The sequence below is a fragment of the Alexandromys fortis genome, unplaced genomic scaffold (assembly GCF_014885135.2).
Source record: "Alexandromys fortis isolate MF-2015 unplaced genomic scaffold, M_Fortis_MF-2015_v1.1 scaffold_61, whole genome shotgun sequence".
Taxonomy (NCBI): Eukaryota; Metazoa; Chordata; class Mammalia; order Rodentia; family Cricetidae; genus Alexandromys; species Alexandromys fortis.
Genome location: NW_026067962.1, coordinates 7,732,099 through 7,758,792, shown reverse-complemented (window position 1 = coordinate 7,758,792; position 26,694 = coordinate 7,732,099). Strand labels below are relative to the sequence as shown.

The 26,694-nt window shown below is 43.4% G+C and overlaps 2 protein-coding genes across 3 annotated transcripts in view; one reads left to right on the top strand and one right to left on the bottom strand.

Annotated features, from left to right (window-relative positions):
• Positions 1 to 4,656: 4,656 nt before the first annotated feature.
• Positions 4,657 to 9,369, bottom strand: LOC126508320 (alanine and glycine-rich protein-like). The gene is made up of 3 exons (XM_050153509.1): positions 9,239 to 9,369; positions 8,084 to 9,192; positions 4,657 to 4,964 (listed from the first exon to the last, which is right to left on the bottom strand). Exons 1-2 carry the CDS (start codon positions 9,367 to 9,369, stop codon positions 8,505 to 8,507), a joined length of 819 nt encoding a protein of 272 aa, XP_050009466.1. The 3' UTR covers positions 4,657 to 4,964; positions 8,084 to 8,504.
• Fbxl17 (F-box and leucine rich repeat protein 17) overlaps positions 8,798 to 26,694 on the top strand; it is a 474,904-nt gene continuing 457,007 nt past the window's right edge. The window contains exons 1-2 of one of the 2 annotated variants that reach the window (XM_050153522.1): positions 8,798 to 10,252; positions 20,605 to 20,727. In XM_050153522.1, coding sequence (XP_050009479.1) covers positions 9,179 to 10,252; positions 20,605 to 20,727 — 1,197 coding nt within the window. In that variant the 5' untranslated portion in view covers positions 8,798 to 9,178. The remainder of the gene's footprint in view (positions 10,253 to 20,604; positions 20,728 to 26,694) is intronic. The other variant, XM_050153524.1, reaches the window with a different exon arrangement.

Sequence of the window (26,694 nt, the reverse complement as noted above, 5' to 3'; positions counted from 1 at the left end):
TTCACTAACTGAAACAGGCGCCACATCAGGTACCACAGCAGGTAACAGTGTAAGGGGTTCTACAGAGCAGTTCAGCAGAGCCACGAAGAGGAAGTCTTGTGAAAGAGACATCTGGCTGAGACCAGAAAGAGGTGAAGGAAGATCAGTCTAGGTGGCAGCTAGTGTCTGAAACAAATTAAAGAACAGGTTGTCTTCCTAAAGAAAATTCTCTTAAACTTTGTTTGTTCTAAAATCACTGGGCACCTGGTGTGTTCTTTAATTTCCATGTGCAAAGGCCCTCCAAGCTCTCCATCCCCTCAACCACAATCGGTAGGATTAATGGCACAAGAAATGTGCTCTTGTATGTATCACTGATATATTTGAGCAATGCATCACAATCATTACCTAACTGCATGCACTAAAAAGCCTTTTTATACATGGGTAGGTTTTATAGGCAAATGTGAATTTAAAAGTCAGTATATTCTTAGACGAGAAAAGGCTATTTGGTATTGTTTGTCTTTTGACACAGAGTCTTGATATTATATGTGTGTGTCGTCACTGTGCCCAATTTAAGGCTTTCTGAATTGGTATACTTTGAAGTTTACTTCAGTGCAAATCCTACTATGCTGTAAAAGAAGTCTGCCCTAGGTTGGGATATTGTTCACACTTGTAAAAAATTTCAATACACTAAGTTGCATTGAAAGAAACTCACGAACACATGCAAGTAGCAATGTTGGTGTTTTCTTCCTAGCTATCATTCTCTTGAAATCACAGAGATTCACCTGCCTCTGCCACCCAAGCACTGGCATTAAAGGCATGTGCCACCACCACCTGGCAAATTCTAATTATTCTTAATAATAAAAACCTGGAGTCAGATATTGGGGTTGAAAGCCGAGAGATTTGAGAAGCAGTGCAGTTAGCCACTAGAGAGTCCTTTTACCTCTACTGAATCCTCAGATTGAAGGGGTGATCTTGTCTCTATGAATCCTCAGATTGTATGCTCAGACTGAATCCTCAGACTGCAATGAGCTTCTGTCTCCTCCCACTTTATATTCCCTTTTCTGCCCAGCCGTGTTACTCCTGTTTTTAATGGTCTGTCCTGTCTCTTTGAGAGACAAGCCCCACCCTGCCCACTCACTCCCATCTGCTGAGGCAAGCAGATCTTCTTTCTGCTTCTAGCCTGAGTTTCCTTCTGTCTCTCTCCCAAAGAGGCAGCTTCTGTCTCACTCCCTTCTCCTCACATCTCTCCCTCTCTCCTCTTTCTCCTCTCCTTCCTCCCTTTCCTCTTCCCATCCATAACCCACTAAATAAATATCCAACCTTACTGTACATGGCATGCCTATGTGTCTCAGTCTCATCCACCCTGAGGCTCCCTGCCTGGGACTCATGGCTCCTCTTGGCCCACTGCCACTTGAGGAATGGCGTCATTTTATTTTTAGCATAACTTTTGGTGTTCGTGACTTGGCCAGGCTCTCCACGTTCCCTCCCACCTGCGGGTAGGCCCGCAGAGGAAATGTGGAACCCTGGGTTTCTTTACAACAGCTCTGTGTTGTATCTGCCTTAATGCTGATGTCTATGTACACTAGTGGCTTTGGTGGTGAGTTTTCCGCTTTCAGCTCCAACCATAGCCTTCATGGCTACAGTTGAGCCCTTTGCTGACATTCATCTCTGGTTGATTCCCATAGCTAAAAACGTGACTGGACCACCCAGAGTTGGTCCTCCTGCGCTACCACTGCACATGCAGTGCAGTGCATTCGATTTGGGGTCTGGGGTCCCTCAGATTTTTCTTTTTCCTTTTCTTTTGGTCCCAGCCATGAGAGACCACTTGGAGTGGCCTCTAGACTCTCTGGCTTCTGAGTTGCCCAGACTGGAGCCTACCAGGCTTCAACACCCCACCTGTAGAGAAGAGATGTCTAACTATAGGCTTTGCAGTGTCTGTTTTATCCACACCCCACCTGTAGAGAGGTGATGTCGTCCTACAGGCCCTGTGGTGTTTTCATAGTTTCAGCTATGTTATAAACCCTCAAACCATCAGCCACCCGCCTGTAAATGCTCTGCCCGTGTCTGGCCGGCTCTGCTTTTTCTCAAACTATCCCTGCCACTGCTACCGCTGGTCCTGTGGGAACTGACAAGATTAGTCAGATCCGTGAGGCAATTGTTTTCAATTCTAGCCTTTGCTCCTGGCCGCTTGTGGTACGGAGGCTTGGCAACAGGGCGGGTCATGCCTTTAGGTCTCTCTTGTTATTAAATTTAAAACTCCCAAGGCTCAAAAATGTAGCTTTTCCATACAACACGTGACCACCGCCATTTTGACTGAGGTCAGGTGACTTCACTGCCACCTTAAACAGACAGCCAGGTCCAGTAACCAAGTACTGCCATCCTTACTGAGGTATACCCTGCCTGGTCCCCTGGTTTACTTATGTTTTTGTTTCTAAATTCCTCTTGCTGACTCTGTTACATGTATGTTTAGTGCAGTAGTATGTCTTTGGTAGGGCCTACCAAGAGCATCCACTTTGCCCAATTTCTGTTCACTGTGTGTGTGCATACATGTAACTTAAATACACCTATGTTTACTTTAAATGTTATAATTGTTCATTGTATCCCATTCCAGACTACAAAGCAACAATTCTTCTGTTTTAAATTGGTATGTACTTTTAAGTCTCTTAATCCAACCCTGCTTTACCTGTTAAGTTGAAAGCCAGTACAGTCAAGCTCAGACCCAGCTCTCCAGGCAGGTTCTATAACTCATCTATACCTAGTAAACAGCCCTCAACTGCTCAGAGATCTGGGGGATCTGACATTTAAATATTTAATTATTAAAAACTTTTCATAACAAAAAGAGACAGGTTGGCTCCTAGCAGTGGCACTCTATTTCCTCCAAAGACAGAAGACAAATGGGCACAGAACAATGTCCATCCGCAATTCACTTCAACTGCCAAGTGCTGATCACTGGGAAAAACTGCCTTTTATCTAAACCGAAGATCTCCAGATTTGGACAGAATCGCTGGAATCTACAGCCTAGCTGCTCAGGTCAAGGTAGGCTTGTCTTCCTACAGATTTCTTAGCCCATGGGATCTTCTGGAGCCTGGCAGGCCCTGCACAAAACATCAAAAGGCAAATATGACCCTCAGCAAACAAGGAGAACCCTGAGGAGTAGCTCTAGGTGCCAACCAAGTAAGTTCTCTGTCGTTTTTAATCAAGTAAAAATTTATCCTTCTCAAAGATCTCTGATGTAGTCTGACAGCTGAGAAGTTTTGTCAGTTTAAAAGGACAACCTCACCATACAAATTTTAGTAAAACACAAATACAAGTTAAGGTATGTACTTGCAAGTTATAAAGGTGTGAGGACAAACCAAGTAAACCAAATTTCTCTCTCATGCTGCCTTCCATAGTTTTAAAAATACTTTTCATTGTGCAAAAACATCTGTCAAGTCATTCTCACATAAATATGCTACCGTCTAAAGCTTATTTTTCACAAACCCAAAAAATTCTTGTGTGTTCCAGGGAGCCAAATTGAAGGGTCCACCTTAAATAGGTCAGATACACCCCTCTCAATTCCCTGGTCTTAATTTTTTTCTCCTAAACTTAACTTTGTCCTCTGTTCTGCCAATAATAGGTGTTAGAGACACCAGACATTTCCATACCACAAACACTGGACAGGAGCAAAGAGACCAGCTACACCAGGATGTGACCAGCACCCAGCTTTTTCAGGCTCCCCCACAAGATGTCACCCACAAATAAGCAGAAAGCAGTCTTGAGAATTTGCCATCCCAATTCCTTTAACCTGTTGTGCCTCCTGTATGCCTCTGTCACCCAAGTGCTAGGATTAAATGTGTGTGCCACCATGTCTAGATCTATGATGTAGTGCAAATAATAAAAACCCAGAGACAGATATTAGGGTTTAAACTGAAGAACAGAAAAGCAAAGCAGTCACACCACTAGAGAGATCTTATTTCTACTAAGACTCAAAGGGGTGATCCTACAATGCTCCCACCAACCTCAGACTCCACACTCCACTGAGTTCCTGTCTCTTCCCCTTTTTATTCCTCTCTCCACCCAGCCATATCACTAGTCTCTACCTTCCTAGTGCTGGGACTAAAGACATGTGATCCCAAGTGCTGAGATCACCTTTGTGTGAGCTCTGTTTCTCTTTTAGATTGATTCACTCTTATGTAGGCCAGGGTGGCTGTGAACTCACAGTGATCCCTCTGCCTCTGTCTCCCAAATGCTGGGATTAGAGGTGTGTGCTACTACTCCCAGATCTATGATTAACTAGTGGCTTAGCTCTCCACTCTGATCTTCAGGCAAACTTTATTTGTTAGATTATAAACAAAATATCCCCACACAGAAATACTTCGGCAATACTTGAAAATCCACATCAGAAATGTTACTCAACCACATCTTACTTCATTCAAAGCTTCTCCTCTGATCCTTCCAACAACAATCTCTGCTAGTCTTCCTACCAATTACCTGTTTGTATTCTCTAGTCCTTCTGCATAGCTGCCAAATTACCTTCCTGAAAATTGAAAAAAAAAAAAAACCCATCCTTTTTTCCCTCCTACATGTACTTTACATTCCAGTAGAGCAGAACTGGTCAAGAACAGGCAAACATACATCACACTTAGAAAACCAAATTCCATATTTACAGATGTACATGTGACAAGTCAGAGAGAGAGAGAGAGAGAGAGAGAGAGAGAGAGAGAGAGAGAGAGAATGAGATATTAGGGTAAGCACAGTAGAGGGCGTGATTTTACACTGGTGACATAAATGCTATTACCCCCAGCTAAAGACATACTTGGTCAAATACAGTTGGGTTAAATGTCTTGTTGCAAATAGGCCACCAGAACACCATGGGATGCTGCAGCGACTCTTACTAAGAGAGCATTGGGAAGAGTACAGACTCCGGCTTGGGAGGTGCTTCTGAGGGCTAGAGGCTGCCAGAAAGCAGAAGAGCTTCCATGAATGTGTCTTCTGACATATGTTATCTAGAAGACAAGGACAGTGCAAAGCTGTCATTGTAAATGGTTAGAAAACAGGAGTCACCTATAATGGCTAAAATGTTCAGCTTTGTGGTTGAGAAAACCTGAATATTAGCGCTTGTTATGCCCGTCACCATAAAGGCCAATGAGCAGAGTTAGGAATCAAACATTTAAGCTGCATTTTGTTCAGAGCCAGCGATCTGAGAGGGCAGCACACCAACACTTTAGGAGAAATAACGGATTCCTCTCCTTTCCAGCCAGCAGATTACACAGGGAGGTGCTGAAGCATGGGTACACTGCCATTCCTTTAGGAATCTTTTTTCCCCTGTCACCCAGATTTGAGCCTTGTGATGTCTGCATCTCTCACTATTGCCCCGTGTCCTTCTCATTTTATGAACATCTGGCTCCAGGTACTTCTTGAAAATGCTCAATCTTATGTGTCTTGGGTATTATTAACCTTGTATTCCTCTACAGGTCTCTGGGCTGTGGGCAGGGATTAACTCAGAACAAGCCATTAGCAGTGCCTAAAAACCTATTAAAAGCATGTATGTGCAGGTTCCTTTCTACAGGATTAGGTACAAATGTGTCCTTACAATATAGAACACAAAAGTGTCTCCATTCATTTCTCCTGCCCATTTGGAGGATGCTCGTGTGTATGACGTATTCAGACATGACTGTGGAGGGTTCTTTATTTCACCTTACCATGGCCACAGTGGTCACAGGTGACACTGATGTTTGGTGGTTGTGTATACTCAAGAGAATACATTACTTAGCCGACAATGCTAGCCAGCAAGGGCCAGCTGATGCCAGCCTAGTCTCTGTCTATGTGGGATTATGGGGTTTACTAATTTTTTTTAATATTCAACAGCCGAAACAATCTCTAATTGCAGAGCATGTAACTGTTGCTCATGGTTGTATTTCCTGAAAATTTATCTACATGACTCTTTAGGGTGCTGAGTTCCTACAGTTTTGGTGACTATGATATTTGCTTCTCCATTGCTTTGATAAAAACACCACGACCAATGTGACTCACAGAAGAGTTTATTTGGGTTTACAGTCTCAGAAGGATTAGAGTCCTTGATGATGAAGTGCAGGCACAGCACTGAAGCTGGAAACAGAGAGTGCATTGGGAATGGTGTAAGGTTCTGAAACCTCAAGACCTGCCCCATACCTCGTCATCAAGCTTCAGCCTCCAAAGATCTATCAAAGCAACACCACTGGGGTCCTATACTCAGATGTCTGAGACTAACCACAACGACAATAGCAATTTACCTTTCCTACCCCCATTTTTAAGAGTGCCTGTAGCCCAGGCATGCCTTGAACTGCGGCTGTTTTCCTGCCTCATCCTCGGTTCTGGGATCACAGGTGTGAATCCCTAAACTGAGAGCTGGCATGCAGTGAAGTTAGGGGATTAACGTTGAAACTCTGAGGAATTCTCTTTCCTCAAGAAGATCTGCACAGGTGTAGGGAGGTGGTGAGCATAGACAGATTATTCTCAACACAGATGTCACTTCTCATGATGGGCAGAGGGCAACTAGCAGACCAGAGACAATCTGTTCATTGCTGTCTGGCTCAGGAATTGTAATAAAATAGCTACCGTCAATTCCAGAAGCTTTAAAAGCCTCAGACTCATCTGCCCAGTTCACTTCTAAAAATAGGAAGCTGGAATTAGTGCACACATGTAGCTCGGATAGGCCTGCCCAGGGCCAGGTTCCCCGTAAAGGACCAGCTAAAACCAGGAAGACACTCGGGTTCTCACTCCAGTCTGATTCAACACACACTCAGGAGATTCATTCATATTCTGTTTTATTTTTAATTCACGAGTAGAGTTGTATTGGATGAATATTCCAACTTACTCACCCACTCTCCCACTGACGGACATCTGGGCTCCTTGAGGCTTTTGCTATCCTAAGTACAGTTGAAATGAGCATTTCTGTAAAGTCTCTTCGTAGAGGTAGGGTTTTATTTCTCTTGGCTAATCCAAGATGTGGGACTGATGGTCAAAGGGGAGATCTGTATTTGACTGAATGAAACTGACAGGGCCATAAGTTCCAAAAGTTTTATTACAGCTCCCTTTGCTCAAAGAATAATCAAGCTGAGACAGGAAAGGAGCTATAAGGCCTTAACTCTGTCTCTCACCAGTGAAGCTCTGGCGGCGTCCTGGAAGGCTCCCCTCCCCCATTACTCACTACCACCACGCGGGTACAGCTATAGGGAAGAGGACTTCAGACAGCTCTTCCGATTGCAATATAGGTATGCGAATCTCTTCCACAAATCTTTGTCTCTGTGTTTCTTGAAGTTCCATCTCATTATGATCAAGCCCTGGAAGTGGGATTTCTGAATATGAAGATTTAAAGGGTCGGTTTCTGAAAAAGAGACCATTGCTAGCAAAAAAATCTGATGGTACGTCTGGGTGGAACCACATCCCCAACCTACTCCTTGGTAGCTTTTAAGAACGCCACCATTTTTCTTCAGCAGTTGGTGGGGCTTCATTTGGTGCAAAGTAGAAACTGCCAGAAACAGAACGCACCCTATCTCTTTCCAATCTTTGTTCCCTTTCCTCCTTCCTCCAGTCACAACGAATACATTCCTCCCAAAGTCTCTCCTCCTCCTCTTCACTTCCATCGACCTCCCGCTTTAGAGTGGTTAGTTACCACGGGTTTGACAGTCCCCTCCGACACTCACACTGAAAGTTGCTATTGCAACAGTTTGATGCAACAAACTAAGAGGCGGCTCTTTTAAGAGGTGATGAGGACATTGGAGTTCTGCCCTCTGAACGGGTTGCCACAAGCCTAGTAGGATCCTCATACAAACGACGGATTGTCTCTTGTCCTGCCACTTAGCTTTCACTGTGCGATGTTATCCCACTTTTCAAAGCCCCCAGAACCAAGAGCCAGATAAACTATTGTTTATAATTTCACCAGTGTGTGGTATCCTTATCGCAGAAGAGACTAAGACAGCCTTCCCTACTTCCTCCTTGTGAAAGCTAACCACTCCATACCAGCGAACCCTGTTTACGACCGTATCTGTCCAGCATCAGTGTAACTAAGATTTCTAAAGGGTCAACCGCAAGCTTACTTTCCCACCTTGGTCACCAACGTCTGTCATACGGGCACAGCACTAACCTCTCTATACTAGCCAGACTGGATTTCCAATGTGTCAACAAGTAACATTGTGCTCGAAGTCTGCAATGCTGGATTACTCCTTGTGTTCGAGAAACTACCCTCCAGCCGGTATAGGTCACCTGATCCGTGCCTTCATCTTGGCACGGGAGTGCAATGGCAGCCGTGTGCAACAGGTACCTAGACAAATGAGTGGAACCAGTGGTGTCGCACAACTATCCAGCTAACGGGTCCTGCCCATCACCCAAGGGCGGAGCATGTGTCACTCTCTCAGGGCTCTCCATCGCCTTTCCGGGAGCACTGCCACTCGGGTTCCCAAATGGCCTCAGTTTCCAAGTCAGGGCTGAAGGTGGGGTGGGAAGTGAGGGGGAAGAGCCAAGCCGTGCCCGACCAATGAAAGCTCTTGAACTTACACCTCGGGACGTCAGTGCGGCTGGGGAAACGGATGTCGCACCGCTGGCTCGGAAGCGTCTCCGCCCGCCTCTGGAGAGGGGCGTGCACCCCAGCACCCTAGGCGCGCGGAGCGGCGCGCGTCCCCGTCACCGCGCGCGCGGCCGCGTGGGCCCGCCCCCCCCCCCCCCCCCCCGCTACGCCCGCCCCGGGTGAGCCCCCGCGCGCCCCCGCGGCCGGCTCCGCCCCCTCCCGGAGCTGGGGTGGCGGAGGAGGCGCGCGCTCCTGCGGCAGCGAGTCGTGTCGCGGGCGCGCGCTCCGCCGGCCGAGCCGCTGTTAAAATGGTCCGAGGCGGGCCGGCGTCGCCCCCGCCGTGGCGCTGCGCTGCCTGACTGACTGAACCGGCCGGCCCAGTCGGCAGACCCGCTCCCTCCCTCGCGTCCCCACAGCTCGCGCCCATCGTTCTCCTGGCTCCCCGGGGCCAAGCATGTAGCCCGCGTCGGGCAACCCCGGCGGCCCGCAGCTGACGCCCTCCCTCCCTCCTTCCCCGCCCCCGCCGCCGTCGCGTGTGCCGGGTGCGCAGCGCGGGCGACCCCGCGGCGGGCAAGAGGCCCGGCCAAGCCAGCGGCCTGCCCCACCGCCGCCGGAGCCCGCCCCTCGGGCCTCCTTCCCGCCCCGTCCCGCTCGCCCTCCTCGGGGGCCTTCTATATGGGCCACCTTCTCTCGAAGGAGCCGCGTAACCGCCCGAGCCAGAAGAAGCCTCGTTGCTGCAGCTGGTGTCGCCGCCGGCGCCCTCTCCTCAGACTGCCCCGCCGGACTCCGGCGAAGGCGACCCCGCAGCCCGCGGCGCCCCGGAGCCGGGACTGCTTTTTCCGCGGGCCCTGCATGCTCTGCTTCATCGTGCACAGCCCCGGCGCGCCCGCCCCCGCCGGCCTAGAGGAGGAGCTGCCGCTCTCGCCGCCGCCGCCGCCGCCGCGGGACGGGGCCTACGCCGCCACTGCCGCCGCCGTCTCCTCGCAGCACCTGGCACGGCGCTACGCGGCCCTGGCCGCCGAGGACTGTGCCGCTGCCGCCCGCCGCTTCCTGCTGTCCTCGGCCGCCGCCGCTGCCGCTGCCGCCGCCGCCTCCTCGTCGCCCGCGTCCTGCTGCAAGGAGTTGGGGCTGACCGCGGCCGCCGCCGCCGCCTGGGAGCAGCAGGGCCCGGGCCTTTTCCTGGCCAGCGTGGGGCCGGTGCGCTTCCTGGGACCGTCGGCCGCCGCGCAGCTCTTCCGGGGGCCGCTGTCGCCGCCGCCGCAGGCCGAGTCCCCCACCGTCCTCGATATGGTTTGCAAGCGGAAAGGGACCGGGGTCCCCGCCTGCACCCCTTGCAAGCAGCCCCGCTGCGGTGGCGGCGGCGGCGGGGGCTGCGGCGGTGGGGGCGGTGGCGGGGGAGGGCCGGCGGGGGGAGGGGCCTCGCCGCCGCGGCCGCCCGATGCCGGCTGCTGCCAGGCCCCGGAGCAGCCTCCGCCACCGCCACCGCCGCCGCCGCCACCGCCGCTCTGCCCCGCGCCCGCCTCTCCCGCCTCCGAGTGTGCCCCCGTCGAGGCCGCCGGGGACGCTGTCCGAGCTGGGGGCACCGCCCCCTCGTCCACCCAGCAGCAGCAGCAGCAGCAACAGCAACAGCAGCCAGAAAGTGGCGACGCGGACTGTCAGGAGCCCCACGGAAACCCCTGCGACTGTCACAGGGAGCCGCCCCCCGAAATTCCAGACATCAACCAACTGCCTCCGTCCATCCTGCTTAAGGTGGGTCTGGGCGAGTGGCGCAGGGATGCTCGCTTGTCCCCCCCCCTCCCCCCGCCCCGCTCTCTCTCTCCTCCCCCTTTGTGCAAAGGAGGGGGTTCCCTGACAGCCGGGGGACGCCGGAAGGGGAGACTGGGAAGCCTGTGGGGCCAGAGCTTTCAGCCTAGTTTTGAAGTAGAGAAACTTGGAGTCTGCTGAATGCCTTGTAGTAGCTTAGGTCTGTTATGTACAACTCGTGGTTCGTGGATTGCGTTAGCAACCCCCGTAGAGAAACTACTAAATTTCTGTGGACTATACGTGCATTCTTGATCAGTTTGTATGTAGTGGGTCTCGACTTTACATCCTGGTGTTTAAAAGTTTGCAAATTTGATAGCTGCTCCTAAGTGGCAATAACTTGGGAGGCATTTACCGTGACCAGTCACTGCGAGCTTTGTATATGGATTTCTCAGGTTGATGCTGTGAGATAAGTCCTGTTAATAACGTACTATAAGAAAAAGAAACTGACGTTTCAGTGGTTTGGAGCAGATGGCATACATTGGTGTGCCTGCAACAGGAGGGTTTTTTTTTTTTTCTCTTGTGATGCTAACAGTCTAGTTGGACTTGAAGTGGTTGAATGATTCCTTCAAGGTCACACCCGTAAACTGAAGGACACATTTGGGTCGTGAACTAGGGAGTTTTGGCTAGCTTGACTTGAAACAAAACAAGCCCAACCATCCTGTTGTTTATGCTGTTTTTCCTTCCCATATCTTTACCTTCCTATACAAACAAGGGTTACCACAAATCAGAAGTCCTTCCTTCTTGAGCGTTGGGTGAGTGAAGAGTTGAAGTGCCTGCTAGGAACTTTGTGCCACTTTAAATCACCAAGTAAAAAGTTCCAGTTTTGTCAGTGCTAAGGACAAACTTCGTGATAGAATTTGTATTAAGTTCTTTTCCCCCTTGCTTTCTGTCTTTGTTAGCAGCATGCCCCTTTCAGTGTGGATGCTATTTAAATGAGACTAGCCAGAAATAACCTTCAGGAGAACTGGGCTACTCTTGTTGTTGCTGAGGTGACTGCTGTGACTTTCAGTTGTTATGTCACATCAGGGTCCCTTATATGATTAGACTTTCTGCACATTCACACTTCTGTGTTTGGATCAGTTTCCCTGTGACTTCGATGTTCTTGTGAACAAGACAGCAAAAGAGTGGGCAAGTTTACCATTCCCTGTGTCAAGTGTAAAGCTTTAATCATTATGCAGGTTAGAGGAGTAATTACTGTGCATGTGTTCAGGGGACGCACTTTAGGGCAGAGGGAACTTCCCCGAGTCCTTTGCATCACTGGCTGCCATGGATAAATAAATGATCAACAAACATTTAGTAGAAGTTTCTCTCATTGCTGCCTTCTTATTTGACAGGTGTAGATGCTAACCGAGACAAACTGGGTATTCTTCTCATTTTACCTGGGCTCTTATATCACGAAGAAAAGATAATAAATTACTTATTTCTTATCTTTTTCGGTTTATTGTGACAGGGTCTCACTGTGTAGCTCAGGCTGGCCTCCAGACTGTTGCTCCTCTTGCCTCAGGCCTTTCAGTGCTGGGTTACAGGCTCCACATCAGCGAGGCTAACTCTCTTATTTATCTATTTTAGTGCTAACTGTGCCTTTTTTCGAAGTGCTCCAGCATTGCCAACTAAGGCAGAGCTTGCTTTGCTTCAGCCCTATCCCTCCGTTTCATCTTGTCTCCCAGAGGTAGAATGACCACTGGTAACACCTGAGGTTATTTTTCTAGATCCATACCATCCGTATGTTAGCTGCTAGCTACAAGTATTGACATTTGCAATGGTTAAGTAAAACTTAAAATTCACTTTTTCAATTATGAGAGTTAGATTTCAGAAGTCTGTAGTCACATGGCCTTAGTGCCTCCTCTATTGGACTGTGCTGTATAGGATGTTCCCTTTATTGCAGAAAGAGCTGTGTACACGCCCCCTCCCCCATGCCCATGTGCTGTAATTTTTGTGGCTAGTGGATTTGGAAGTCTTTTTTTCTGAATCATTTAGTTTCTTTCATTTTAAACTACCGCTTAGTATCCCATAGTATCATATTGCCTTCTATTGAGAGATACATTTCCGGCTTTATTTTTTCTACTAGAACAATGTGTGCAGATGTTGTCTATACACCCCTTGAAATAATTTCGAGGCTAGGTTTCAAGGAAGTGGGATTCCGGGTTAAAGAGTATGTGCTTGGCAATTTAGAAGCCTTTGGTAACAATTGGTGCTCTAAAAAAATGGAACTTCTTTCTTGAAATAGTAAGCGTTCCTGGAAATCGTAATTTGGTAAGTCAGGAACAAGAAGTGATTGTTGAGACCCTCTATTCACTCCCACCCCTTAATAAATACAGAAATAGAGGAGAAATGTCTCATCCAAGGACATTTCAGCGAATGGCAGACCCTGAGCTGCAGCCTAGTGTGTTCTCTCGCTGTAGACAGACTTTGAACAGACTTATGAGAACTTGAACACTCCCTCACGGAGTTTATGGAAGGCATTCCTGAATAGGGGAGTTGTTTGCTTATTGCAGACACCTTGTAAGCCATTGAGTCTGAGGCCGATTGATTACAGCGTGGGGCTGTATTGTGATCTTTATAAGATGTGTGCGGAGCAGAGCCTCGCTCTGCTAAGGTCACCCCTGGGAATAGCAGTTTTCTTAGAGCTTTGGTTTCTGGATTGTTTTGAATCAAACTAGCCTTGGATTTTGCTATTCGTTGCCTTTACAACTTCAAGCCCTTCTGCATACTGAAGTCACAGCTTGCGCTTTGTTTGCTGTAACCACCGTGCAGCAATTTTCCTGACATGTTTTCTCTTTGCATGAATGGCTACCGTGAAATACACGCTCAATACGAGAGGTACTGTTTGCTTTAGGTCTAGATTGTTACCTTGCTCTGTTAGCAAGCCTGTTCCTTTCTGAAATGGAAGCAGGAGACCTAGCCTCTCTACCATTAGAAGACCTTCTCTGCAGTCCCTTCACTCTCGTGTCAGTGGAGGGGACCTTTAGTTCAGTAGAGTTATTACCAGTTTCATGGGAGACATTTCTCTGGAGGGAAGCTGGAGGGTTTTAGGAAGCCAGGTTTATGACATTTCCTTTCTGAAGTGTGCTAGGTGGTCTTCAGTTATCAGTAGCCTGAAGAATCCCGTCAGTCGTGTTTTATATGCTGCCAGAGGGGTTCCTTCTAGTCTTTGTTGAGCCTGGAGTTTCAGGTTGCAGAAAGGATGGGGGAGGAAGGGGGATTAAGAAGCACCCCACATTAGCATAGTAGACTCTAAAGAACTTGCTCAACCTTCCCAGGTATCCTTTTTTATTTTTATCACCTGCCTATTAGTTCCTTTTCACATTGTTAAACAAAACTAACCTAAATCCACATGTATTTAGTCAGTGGTGTGTGTATCAAAAGTATCGTTTACAAGAGACAAAACTGGAGAAGTACCACTCAGGTGCTACTTGGCACCCGTGATCATGCAAAGAGCAAATTAGTCCTTTGAAACTATAGAGTCAGGGCCACTGAGGTGGCTCAGCCAGTAAAAGCACTTATCACTGAGTAAATGCCAACTCTAACGACCTGAGTTCAGTTTTTGGGACCCACATGATAGAAGGAAAGGACTCCTGCAAGTTGTCCTCTGACCTACACACACACACTTGTGTACACGCACACACACATTTGTGCACATACACTCTTGTGCCTATCTACCCCCCACACAAATAAATGAAATGTGAAAAGAAAACATCCAGCCCTTTAAAACGTTATACAGATGACTTCGTCTCCTCGAATCTTTTATTTTCTCATCTGTAAAGTGAGGGGGATGAGCTTAAAAATATCCATATAACTTAAAGTTGCTAGAGGGACATGCTAAGTGTAGTGTGTCCTTTCGAAAAAAGAACAAAATTGCCCCAACTGTTTGGGGTTTAGAATTAAATAAAGGACAGGTACTGGGATGCATTTATTCTCAGGAAACTCTGTTAAAGAGTCAAAGGAATGGTGGAATTCTGTAACATGTAGGGTAGTGCTCCTGGTGTGACCTACCCAGAGGGCTAACTCAGTTTGGGACTTGTCAACTAAAGGCAGAGAAAAAACAAAATTTGTTTTTAGTAGGAAAAAACAAAATGCAGTCCAAGGGAAGCTCACATAGTGCTGGCCTGAAGATGTAGTGCCACTCGGAGGAGTGGGAGAGGAGCTGAAAACGGAAGAAGTAGACCGTGGGAGTGAGAGAACCGTGCAGACATAATCTTTCCACACATCCTGGCTTACTGTAAAACTATGAATGTATGAAGGGCTGGCAGGAAGGAATGATCAAGGTAGCTGGAGAAATTGGCTAAGCTAGTTATCCCAGTAATTCTAGCACTTGGGGGACAGAGGTCAGAGAATCAGATTGGAGGCCAACATGATTAAGACTGTATCTCAGAAAACAAAAGACCACATTGGTTGAGCCTTTCTACCCATAAGCCGATTGAGGAGCAGGCTAGAGAGTTTTCAGCAAACTTTCCAAGACACTGATTTCCCAAAAAGCCAAGCTAAAGGACACAAGGACACAGACCACTCAGACTCCTGTACCATCGAGACCAGAGATAAGGAACAGGCAAGTTAGAAATAAAAGGTCAAAAAGTACGATTCTATTATCGCTGCCATATTTCCTGAAATACTTAGTTTCGAACAGTTTTGAGATGTGAAGAGTATGAAGAATGTGAGTCAGACTGAGGGGAAAGAAAGCAGGAGAAACCGACTCTAAGTAGCTCCAAATAGACCTTACAAAGACCTCAAAAAGACCATTATAAATGGTTTACAATGAGTAAAATAGAACAATGTGAATGAAAGAATGAAAGGAAATGTTCATATGCTTAGAGAAGAATATTGGCACATTGACTCAACTGGTGGGAAATCTCAATAATGAAAGAAAAGTTATGAATCTTACTCTCTTTGATGCTATTATAGATAGAAATTGTTTAATTCTATCTTTCCAATACTAGTATCAAAAATATGTGATTATTGGCCCAAATTTTGCTTTTATTTTCTCTTTGATTTATTTTGTTTAACATCATGACATCTGTGATTAGGTAACTTTTTTTTTTTTTTTTCCCTGAGACAGAGTTTTTCTGTGTAACAGTTTTGTCTGTTCTAGAACTCACTTTGTAGACCAGGCTGGCCTCGAACTCTCACAGATCCACCTGCCTCTGCCTCCCAAGTGCTGGGATTAAAGGCGTGTGTCACCACCACTTGACTTAGATAACTTTTTAAAAAATTTCTGTTTTATTTATTTGTGTCTCTGTGTGTAACATGTATATGTGCAGGCACCTGTGGAGGTCAGAAAAGGGTGTTGGGTCCAATGGGGCTGGGAGCTGAACCCTGGGCCCCTGGAGGAACAGCAGGTGCTGGTCCATGTCTCCAGCCACTGATTGTTTTATTCCCTTCTGGAACAGATAGTTTTATTTTTTTCCTTGCTTCATTTGGCCTGGCCAGAAGCTCCAGTGGAGTATTATGTAGAAGTGGTAATGTACCTCCTTGTTTTGTTCCTGACCTCTGGGAGAAATCTCACAGTTCAGGTGTAACATCAGCTTGGGGCCATGCGGAGCTCATTTTTCAAATTGAAAAAGCACTGTTATTTCTAGATTGTAGACTGTCTTAATCGAGAAACAGTGTTATTTTGGTAAGTGCCTTTTCTTGCATGAGTTGGGACAGTTATTTTTATTTAAGCTTTGATTTATTGGTCTGGTATGTTATATGGATTTTTTTTTTCAGATGTTGGCCCATCCTTTCTTAGAAAAAGTCTTTTATCCATGGTCTATGCGATCTTTTTACTGTGTTACTGGATCTGATTTCTTAAAATCAGTTTTTATTTATTTTATGTGTATGGGTATTTTGTCTGCATCTAAGTCTGTATCACATGCATGTCTGGCACACTCAGAGGCCCTGCAGGGGTTGGAGTTATATATAGATGGTTGTGAGTTGCCATGTAGGTGTTGGCAGTTAAACTTGGCTCCACTTAAAGAGTACCATGTTCTAACTGTTGAACCACCTCTGTTCATTAATTTTTTAAAAAGTTTTTTTCACCAACATTCATGATGGACTTTAGTCTATACATTTTTCCAGAAAGAAAAATTTAGTTTTTGGTTTGTTTTTGATATCATAGCTGAGTTAGGAAGTGCTTTGTTATTCCCAAATTTATAGAATAATCTAAAATGGTTTTTTAAAAATTCATTTTCAACCTAGTATTTTTGAAGTCATTTGATTACTAGAACTCAAAGATCCTATGTTATCAATAGGCGACAGGTGTCACAGACTCTGCAAAGCAAGCCAGCAGTAGGCTCTGGATGGTTATATTTTTATTTCTGGCCTCTTTGAAGGCAGTTTTGTTTGTAACATTTTGAATTATCCCAAGTGAATTTTAAGCTAATAAGTCCTGGTGAAGAAGTGGGCGTGCAGGGGCTGCTTTGCCTGAAGCTCTCTCTGCTGTTACCTGTTGATCTTCATGATGAGATATTCCTTTCAGTTATGATGTGATTTGCTTCCAGGATCTCCTTCTGTTTCTGTAATTTCTACTTTTTATTAGTATTCGCTGATGGGACATCTCTGGATTTGTTAACTTTGATTCTTTTTCTGTTTTTACTGTGCTGAGTCTTGGGCTTCACACACAGTAGGTGCGTGTTTTACCACTGAGGCCCATCCCAAGCTCTCTGTTAGCTCTTTGTTCATGGTTCCCCCCTGGGTCTTTGGGTACACGTTAGTTGTTGACTTGTTGTGTTTGTCTTAGGCTTCTTTGTGTGCAGTTTCCAGTGATTCTCTTTTTTTCTTGTTCGATGTCTCACTTATACAGATGTATTTTATCACGTTCTTATATTTGATTGTGTGCTGTATTTAAAGTTGGCAGTGTGAGTATTCCAATGTGGCAGTTCTGAGAAGTAGAGTTCCTCCCCTTTAGTATATACGGTTGCTGCTTGTGCTTGCCAATTTTCTTATTGGCTATTCCAAAGTAGTTCTTGAGATTACGGCTCCATGTTGTGTATAGCCCCCGAAGCCTCTGACAGAGATGCCTTCATGCTGAAACTTGGCTGCCTTTTTTCCTTGCTTAAAATGAGCCACTTACTAGTTTATTAAACTTTTAATAGAATTGTTGACAGTTTTGTCAGGTTTTGTGAGGGAATAGACTTTTGGATTGAACTTTTCTATCATTTTTTGCTAACAGTCTTGTGCCTCTGAATAACCATTCATCAAGGAAGACATCACAGGAGTATTGGAAATATTGTGAATTGAAGGATATGAAAATCAGTGCAGAAAACATTATTGGATACATCTAATGTAGAGTAGGAGGAATTCCTAGCGTTAAGTGCATGTGTGCTATAACATGGGTTTCATAAATACAGTCGGGGGCAAGGCAAATCCACTGCCAGGTTTCATAAAATTTTATTGTCACACAGTCTTGCAAAGTGTGTGTGCCAGTGTGTGTGCAGGTTTGTGTGCCAGTGAAGCTTACTTTTGTGGATTGGAAGATGGAGTTTCTGCCAGAGCTGTAGATCTGGCTTGTTGTATAGTTTTGTATGCTTGAGATTGCGTTCATGATGAATTTAGTTTTGTGGCTCCACAGAGTTCTCTCTTCTGGTTCTTTGGCTAGAAACACGCTCCTTTTGGAGTATTAAGATTCTGCATAGCTGTCATGTTGCAGCTTGGCCACAGAGGCAGCTCTTGGGATTGAACAGTAGGGATAAAGGAGAAGAGAAAGAAAAGCGAGCACTCTGTGGCAGGCCGGGTTTCTGGGTCCTCTGGCTGGAAAGAGGACAGCCTTCTCCCTGTTGTCTGCTGTGCAGGTCTACACAGGTGCCACTCATTCCCATGCAGAAGAGTAAAAGGTTCAGGCAGAGACCAACCAAACAAGTAGAAAACTCAGCCCCTTCCTAGTTTTGCTTCCTCTGCATTCTATCATTTTTAATTTTTAGTCTTGAGGCAGTTGCTCTCAGCTACTGTCAATAGGTTTTACTAACAATCTCATACCTCTGTATAACCATTCCTCAAGAAGACATCACAAGAATACTGGAAACATTGTGAGTTGAAGGAAATGAAAGCCAATACAGAAAACATGGGATACAGAGAAAGCAGATTAGAAGGAATTCATAGTTTGTCAATCGGTTTTTACTTTTAAGTAGCTTAGGCAGGAGCTTAGCTTACTCCTTCTTTGCTGGTATTGGAGCCACATTCATTAGATACTTATGCATATTCCGTGTTTTCCGTTACACCCTTTGTGGAATGCACAATACTTGTGACAGCCACGACAGTGGTTTCCCCCAGGCTCGAGGTGCTTAGATGTATAGTATAGCTTGGAGACTACAGCCCTTAGTTGTACAGGGGTAAGTTATTAAGACAAAGATTTGGCCGAAACGGTTTATATACTTATTACCTTATTTCAGACAACAGTGTGGAAACTGTCCATGCTTTCTAATTCTCATAATTACCTACTAGATAAATGTTATATTATTCCCATTTTAAGAATGATATACAAGAGGTTAAGCAGTTTACCCAAGGCTACATCCATAATAAATGGTAAAGCCGTGATTCAAGCCTAAAGGTAAGGGACTTGTGTTAAAAGTCTGTTTTAAAACTTTTACTTTTGTGAACGTTTTTACATATGAGCCAAAGTAGAGAATAGTGAAGAATTATTAATAAAAACTCAGACACAGATATTGGGGTTCAACTTGAAGACCAGAAAAGCAAAGCTACCAGCCACTGGCTGTTACCTCAACCTCAGTTCAAAAATAGTGATCCTGCCTCTAGGAATCTTAGAATGAGACTGAGCCTGAGAGCTGTCTTCTCCCATCTTATACTTCTCTAGGGCTGGGATTAAAGGTGTGTACCACTACTGCCAGGTGTCTATGGCAAACTAGTGTGTCTACTGGGATTAAAGGTGTGTGTCACCACTGCCTGATCTATAAGACAGACCAGTGGGACTCCTTTACTCTCTAATCTTCAGGCAAGCTTTATTTATTAAAATACAAATGAAATGTCTCTATAGAATAGTAAATCAAACCCTTTAGATATTGTTTACCCAGAATTCAGCAATATTATGCTTATCTTGTTTTAACTTTTAAACTTTTCAAAAAATTTTCAATGAATATAAAAACATAATTTTCAATTGAATTTCTCATAAGCACCAGAATAAAAGAGACAATAAAATATCAATATAATTATAATATAGGAAAGTAAAAACTAATTTCCTTTATATCGTCTAACATCTGCTTGGTTTCCATTGTTATCAATTGGCTTTGAAGTGTTTCTGATAATTGGTCCAGCTCAGTATCTCTTACATCCCATTATTTGTTGACGTGTCTCCAACATCTTCAAAGACCTGCCTGAACCCTAATCCTGGCTCCAGCACTTCTTTCCTGATAGGACTTTTAAGTTCTTTTAAAGTAGGTCTGCACCTTGGAGTAGTTTTATTTTTATTGCACTATTTAAGATGTACAATGTGTATTCTATGGAATGATTTTAGATTTATAGAAAAAGTACAAAGACAATAGAGTACAGAGGTTCCCCTCCTCTCTGCACTCAGTTTGACTCCCTTAACTTTATTGATTTACATTCCGCAAGTACATTTGCCAAAACTGTGGTACCAGCGTTGGTATATTACTCATAATTACAAATTAATCGTTATTTTGATTCGATCACTTTTTTAGATAATGTTCTTTCCTGTTTTTTGTCCAGGATGCAGTTCAGGGTTTGCACTAAAACCTGTTTCTGTTTGATCTTTTCTGGAATATAACAGTTTCCCATCTTTCCTTGTTTTTTTTTTTCATGACCTTGAACCTTTGAAGTCTCAAGCAGATGTTTTGTGGGATGTCCAGCATTAGATTTTGTATCTCTCAGCATTAGGCAGGGGTTATGAGTGTCTAGGAGGTACCATAAGGTACAGTACCTCTCATATGGTTTACTTCTGAGTTTTCTTAAGTTGTGTCTAAAAGTTCTTATGCTCCCAAGGTCAGGCAAAAGCTTCAGAGGACTCTTTATGTCTTTCCTCCCTAGTCTTTCCTCTTCCGTTAGCCTAGGCAGTATTTCATTTGTTGTTGGCTTGTCCTTGTAATATGTTTTACTATAAGGAAAGAGAAAAATACAGACGTTAGTATCATTCTGTTTTCTTTTCTCTCCTTACCTAAAAGATAGTGCCAGTTCCTGTCCTTGGCCCCTCTGTCATCACACTTCTTGTTCTGTAGGATAGTCTCTGACTGACTTTGATGGTGCTCACTTGTATTCAATATATTTTCAATATTGTCCTTCAGCCTGTAAGTTTGTCATATTGCTATGCCTTGGAAAACATTAAGCACATGCATGGTTCCTTTTGTAATTCACAGATATTTTCCAATTTGTCTCTGGATGAACGTTGCCTTTCTGCATCATTGGTCTGCAAGTACTGGCGTGACCTTTGTTTGGATTTCCAGTTCTGGAAGCAGCTGGATCTTAGCAGTCGTCAACAGGTATGGAGATGAATTCTATTAAAACCCTTATTTGCCCTACTCAGTTGGATAAACATCTTTATTCTCTTTTCAGAAGACTGTAATCTACAATGGTATGCTTTTAAACAATTTTCCAAAATTTAATGTTTTACACACACACACACACACACACACACACACACACACACACGCAGTGTATATATAAGTTTAATTGAAAACTACATTTCATGGTGGAAAAGATAATTTCTTTTTTTTTATTAATTTTTTTTTTGAGCTCTACATTTTTCTCTACTCCCCTCCCTGCCTCTCCCCTCTCCTTCAACCCTCTATCAAGGTCCCATGCTCAGGAGATCTTGTCTTTTTCTACTTCCCATGTAGATTAGATCCATGTATGCCTCTCTTAGGGTCCTCTTTATTGTCTAGGTTCTCTGGGATTGTGGTTTGTGGGCTGATTTTCTTTGCTTTATGTTTTAAAAACCACTTATGAGTGAGTACATATGATAATTGTCTTTCTGGGACTGGATTACCTCACTCAAAATGATGCTTTCTAGATCCATTCATTTGCCTGAAAATTTCAAGATGTCATTATTTTTTTTCTGCTGTGTAGTACTTTGTTGTGTAAATGTACCACATTTTCCCTATTCATTGTTCGGTTGAGGGGCATTTAGGTTGTTTCCAGTTTCTGGCTATGACAAACAGTGCTGCTATGAACATAGTTGAGCACATGTCCTTGTGGCACGGATGAGCATCCTTTGGGTATATACCTAAAAGTGGGATTGCTGGGTCTTGAGGAAGGTTGTTTCCTAATTTTCCGATGAATTGCCACACTGATATCCAAAGGGGCTGTACCAGCTTGCAATTCCACCAGCAATGCAGGAGTGTTCCCTTTACCCCCTTGTTGAAATTAGAGCGGCGGGGCTGCGTCCCCAGCACCCCAGCCGCCTGCTGGCTTATGCCCGAAATAACAACACACAAACTGTATTCATTTAAAGACTGCTTGGCCCATTTCTATCTAGCCTCTTCTAGGCTAATTCTCGCACCTGGACTAGCCCATTTCTAATAATGTGTGTAAGCACCCCAAGGTGCGCTTACCGGGAAGATTCTAGCCTACGTCCATCCTGGGTCTGAGCTGCATGGGAGAGCAGAGCCTGGCGTCTGTGCTCCAGAGAGCAGAGCTGTCGGGTCTGAGCTCACTTCCTCTTCCTCCCAGCATTCCATTCTGTTTACTCCTCCCACCTATGTTTTAACCTATCAGGGCCAGCCAAGCAGTTTCTTTATTGCTTAACCAATGAAATCAACAGATTGATATATGACACTCCCACATCACCCCATAACCTCTCCAGCATAAGTTGTCATCAGTATTTTTGATCTTGGCCATTCTTACAGTTGTAAGGGATGTTTTGATTGGCATTTCTCTGATGACTAAGGATGTTGAGCATTTCCTTAAGTGTCTTTCAGCCATGTTAGATTCCTCTGTTGAGAGTTCTCTGTTTAGGTCTGTACTCCATTTTTTTTTTTTGGATTATTTGTTCTTTTGATGACCATTTTCTTGAGTTCTTTGCGTATTTTTTTTTTCTTTTCCTTTTTTTTTTCTTTGTGTATTTTGGAGATCAGACCTCTCAATGATGTGGGATTGGTGAAGATTTTTTTCCATTCCGTAGGTTGTTGTTTTGTCTTGTTGACTGTGTCCTTTGCTTTACAGAAGCTTTTCAGTTTCAGGAGGTCTCATTTATTAATTGTTTCTCTCAGTGGCTGTGCTGCTGGTGTTGTATTTAGGAAGTGGTCTCCTGTGCCAAGGCATTCAAGTGTACTTCCCACTTTCTCTTCTATGAGGTTCAGTGTGGCTGGCTTTATGTTGAAGTCTTTGATCCATTTGGACTTGAGTTTTGTGCATGGTGATAGATATGGGTCTGTTTTCATTCTTCTACATGTTGATATCCAGTTATGCCAGCACCATTTGTTAAATGTGTTTTCATTTTTCCATTTGATATTTTTTGCTCCTTTGTCAAAAATCAGGTGTTCTAAGGTGTGTGGATTAATATCTGGGTCTTTGATTCAGTTCTGTTGTTGTTCCTGTTTGTTCTTATGCCAATATCAGGCTGTTTTCAGTACTGTAGCTCTGTAGTAGTTTGAAGTGAGGGATTGTGATGCCTCCAGAAGTTCTTTTATTGTACAGGATTGTTTTGGCTATCCTGGGTTTTTTGTTTTTCCATTTGAAGTTGAGTACTGTTTTAAAGTCTGTGAAGAATTTTGCTGGGATTTAATGGGATTTTGCATTGAATCTGTAGATTGTTTTTGGTAAGATTGTCATTTTTACTATGTTAAATTCTATCTACCCAAGAGCATGGGAGATCTTTGCACTTTTTTGTATCTTCTTTAAATTTCTTTCTTCAAAGATTTAAAGTTCTTGTCATACAAGTCTTCCACTTGTTTGGTTAGAATTACTCTGAGATATTTTATGCTATTTGTGGCTATTGTTAAGGGTGATGTTTCTCTGATTTCTTTCTCAGCCCATTTATCATCTGTGCCCAGGACGGCTACTGACTTTTGTGTACGTGTGTGTGTTAATCTTGTATCCTGCTACATTACTGAAAGTGTTTATGAGTTGTAGAAGTTCCTTGGTAGAATTTTTTGGATCGCTTATGTAAACTATCATATCATCAGCAAATAGTGAGAGTTTGACTTTTTCTTTTCCTGTTTGTGTCTTCTTGATCTCCTTTTGTTGCCTTATTGCTGTAGCTAGGACCTCAAGAACTATATTGAATAGATATGGAGAGAGTGGACAACCTTGCCTTGTTTCTGATTTCAGTGCAATTGCTGGGAGTTTCTCTCCATTTAGTTTGATGTTGGCTGTTGGCTTGTTATATATTGCCCTAATTATGTTTATGTATGCTCCTTGTATCCCTGCTCTCAGCAAGACTTTATCATGAAGGGATGTTGTATTTTGTCGAAAGCTTTTTCGGCATCTAATGAGATGATCATGTGGTTTTTATTTTTCATTTTGTTTATATGGTGGATTACAATTGACAGATTTTGGTATGTTGAACCATCTCTGCATCTCTGTGATGAAGCCGACTTAATCATGGTGGATGATGGTTCTGATGTGTTCTTGGATTCTTTTTGCCAGTATTTTTTCAGTATTTTTGCATCAACATTCATGAGTGAGATTGGTCTGTAATTCTCTTTCTTAGTAATGTCCTTTAAGTGGTTTGGGTATCAGGGTAATTGTAGCCTCATAAAAAGAGTTTGGCAATGTTCCTCTGTTTCTACTGTGTGGAACAATTTGTGGAGTATTGGTATTAGTTCTTCTTTGAAAATCTTGTAGAATTCTAAGCTGAAACCATCTGGTCCTGGTCTTTTTTTTGGTTGGGAGACTTTTGATAATTGTTTCTATTTCTTCAGCAGTTATAGGTCTATTTAATTTGCTTATCTGGTCTTGACTTAATTTTGGTAAGTGATATTTATCCAGAAAGTTATCCATTTCTTTTAAGCTTTCCAATTTTGTGGAGTACAGGTTTTCAAACATGACCTGATGATTCTCTAGATTTCCTCTGTATCTGTTGTTATATCCCCCTTTTCATTTCTGATTTTGTTAATTTGGATATTATCTCTCTGCTTTTGGTTAATTTGGATAAAGGTTTGTCTATTTTGTTGATATTCTTGGAAGAACCAACATATTGATTCTTTGTATTGTTTTCTTTGTTTCTATTTTGTTGATTTCAGCTCTCAATTTGATTATTTCCTGCAGTCTAGTTCTCTTATGTGAGTTTGCTTCTTTTTGTTCTAAAGTTTTCAATTGTTCTGTTAATTCTCTAGTATGGGGTTTTCCTAGCTTCTTTATGTAGACATTTAGTGCTATGAACTTTCCTCTTAACACTGCTTTCAATGTATCCCATAAATTTAGATATGTTGTGTGATCATTTTCATTTCATTTTATTTCTTCCTTGACTCGTTGATGATTTAGGTGATCATTGTTTAATTTCCATGTGTTGGTGGGCTTTTTTGGAAATAGTATTGTTGTTGAATTCTAGTTTTAAGCCATGGTGATCTGATAAGATACATGGGGTTATTTCATATTTTTTTTTAATCTGTTGAGGTTTGTTTTGTTACTGAGTATGTGGTCAGTTTTTGAGAAAGGTCCATGAGGTGCTGAGAAGAAGGTATTTTTTTGTGTTTGGATGGAATATTCTATAGATAAGTCCATTTGAGTCATAACATCTGTTAGTTCTCTTATTTCTATGTTCATTTTTTTTTTTGTCTGACTAACCTGTCCAGTGGTGAGAGGGGAGTGTTGAAGTCTCCCACTGTTAGTGTGTGTGGTTTAATGCATGATTTAAGCTTTAGAAGTATTTCTCTTACATATGAGGGTGGTCTTGTATTTGGGGCATAGATATTCAGTATTGAGATTTCCTCTTGATGGATTTTTCCTATGACTAATATGAAATGTCCTTCTTTGTCTCTTTTGATTGATTTTAGTTTGAAGTCTATTTTGTTAGATATTAGGGTAACTACACCATCTTGCTTCTTAGGTCCATTTAATTGGTAATTTTTTTTCCCAACCCTTTCCTCTGAGGCGATGTCTGTCTTTGAGGTTTTGTGTGGGAGGTCCTTCTGTCTATGTGCAGCTTTCATTGGTTAATGAATAAAGAAACTGCCCTGGCCTGTTGATAGGGCAGAACTTAGGTAGGCAGGGAAAATGGAACTGAATTCTGGGAGGAAGAAAGCAGAGTTGGAGAGATACCATGGATCCTCTGCCTGAGATAGACGCTGGTTAGAATCTTGCTAGTTAGCCACTGCCACGTGGCGATACACAGATTAATAGAAATTGGTTAAATTAAAATGTAAGATTTAGCCAATAGGAAGCTATAGCTATTGGGCCAAGAAGTGATTTAATTAATACAGTTTCTATGTGGTTATTTCGGGGTTAAGCTAGCCGGGTGGCCAGGACAAACATGTGGCTCCTTGCAATAGAAATTGAGGTGTATGTTTTGTATGCAGCAGAAGGATTGATTCTGTTTTCATATTCAATCTGTTATCCTATGTCTTTTTATAGGTGAGTTGAGTCCATTTATATTAAGGGATATTAATGATGAGTGATTGCTATCTCCTGTTAGTTTAGATTTTGTTGATGGCGATATTTTTTTTTCCTTTGGGGTTTGCTGCTGTGAGATCATCAGTTGTCTGTGTTTCTGTTGATGTAGCCAACTTGGGTTGGAGTTTTCCTTCTAGTACTTTCTGTAGGGCTGGGTTTGTGGCTAGGTATTGGTTAAATTTGGTTTTGTCATGGAATATCTTTTTTTGTCCTTCTATGGTGATTGAAAGTTTTGCTGGATATAGTAGTCTGGGCTGGCATTTGTGGTCTCTTAATGTCTGCGTAATGCTTGACCACAGCCTTCTGGCTTTCATTGTCTCAAATGAGAAGTCAGGTGTAACTTTAATAGGTCTGCCTTTGTATGTTACTTGGCCTTTTTCCTTTGCAGCTCTTAATATTCTTTCTTTATTCTGTATATTTAGTGTTTTGATTATTATGTGGTGAGGGGACTTTTTTTTTTTTTTTGATCCAGTCTATTTGGTGTTCTGTAAGCTTCTTGTATCTTCATAGGAATATCTTTCTTTAGGTTGGGAAAGTTTTCTTCTATGATTTTGTTAAATATATTTTCTGTGCTTTTGAGTTGAACTTCTTCTTCTATACCTATTATTCTTAGGTTTGGTCTTTTCATCGTGTCCCATATTTCCTGGATATTTTGGGTTAAACTATTGTTAGATTTAATGTTTTCTTTGCCTGGTGAGTCTATTTCCTCTATTGTATTTTCAGCGCTTGAATTCTCTCTTCCATCTCTTGAATTCTGCTGTTTATGTTTGCATTTGTGTTTCCTGATCATTTTCTCATCATTTCTGTTTCTATAATTCCCTTGGCTTGTGTTTTCTTTATTGCCTCTATTTCAATTTTCTTTTTTTTTATTTATTTATTAAAGATTTCTGCCTTCT

What these genes read in the sequence shown, in the direction of transcription:
- LOC126508320 (XM_050153509.1), bottom strand. Translation starts at nt 9,369, where the DNA reads ATGAAGCAGAGCATGCAGGGCCCGCGGAAAAAGCAGTCCCGGCTCCGG. An exon ending in CGGCGGCGACACCAGCTGCA is followed by an intron (nt 9,193 to 9,238) that starts GCAACGAGGCTT and finishes GGCTCCTTCGAG; the next exon opens with AGAAGGTGGCCCATATAGAA.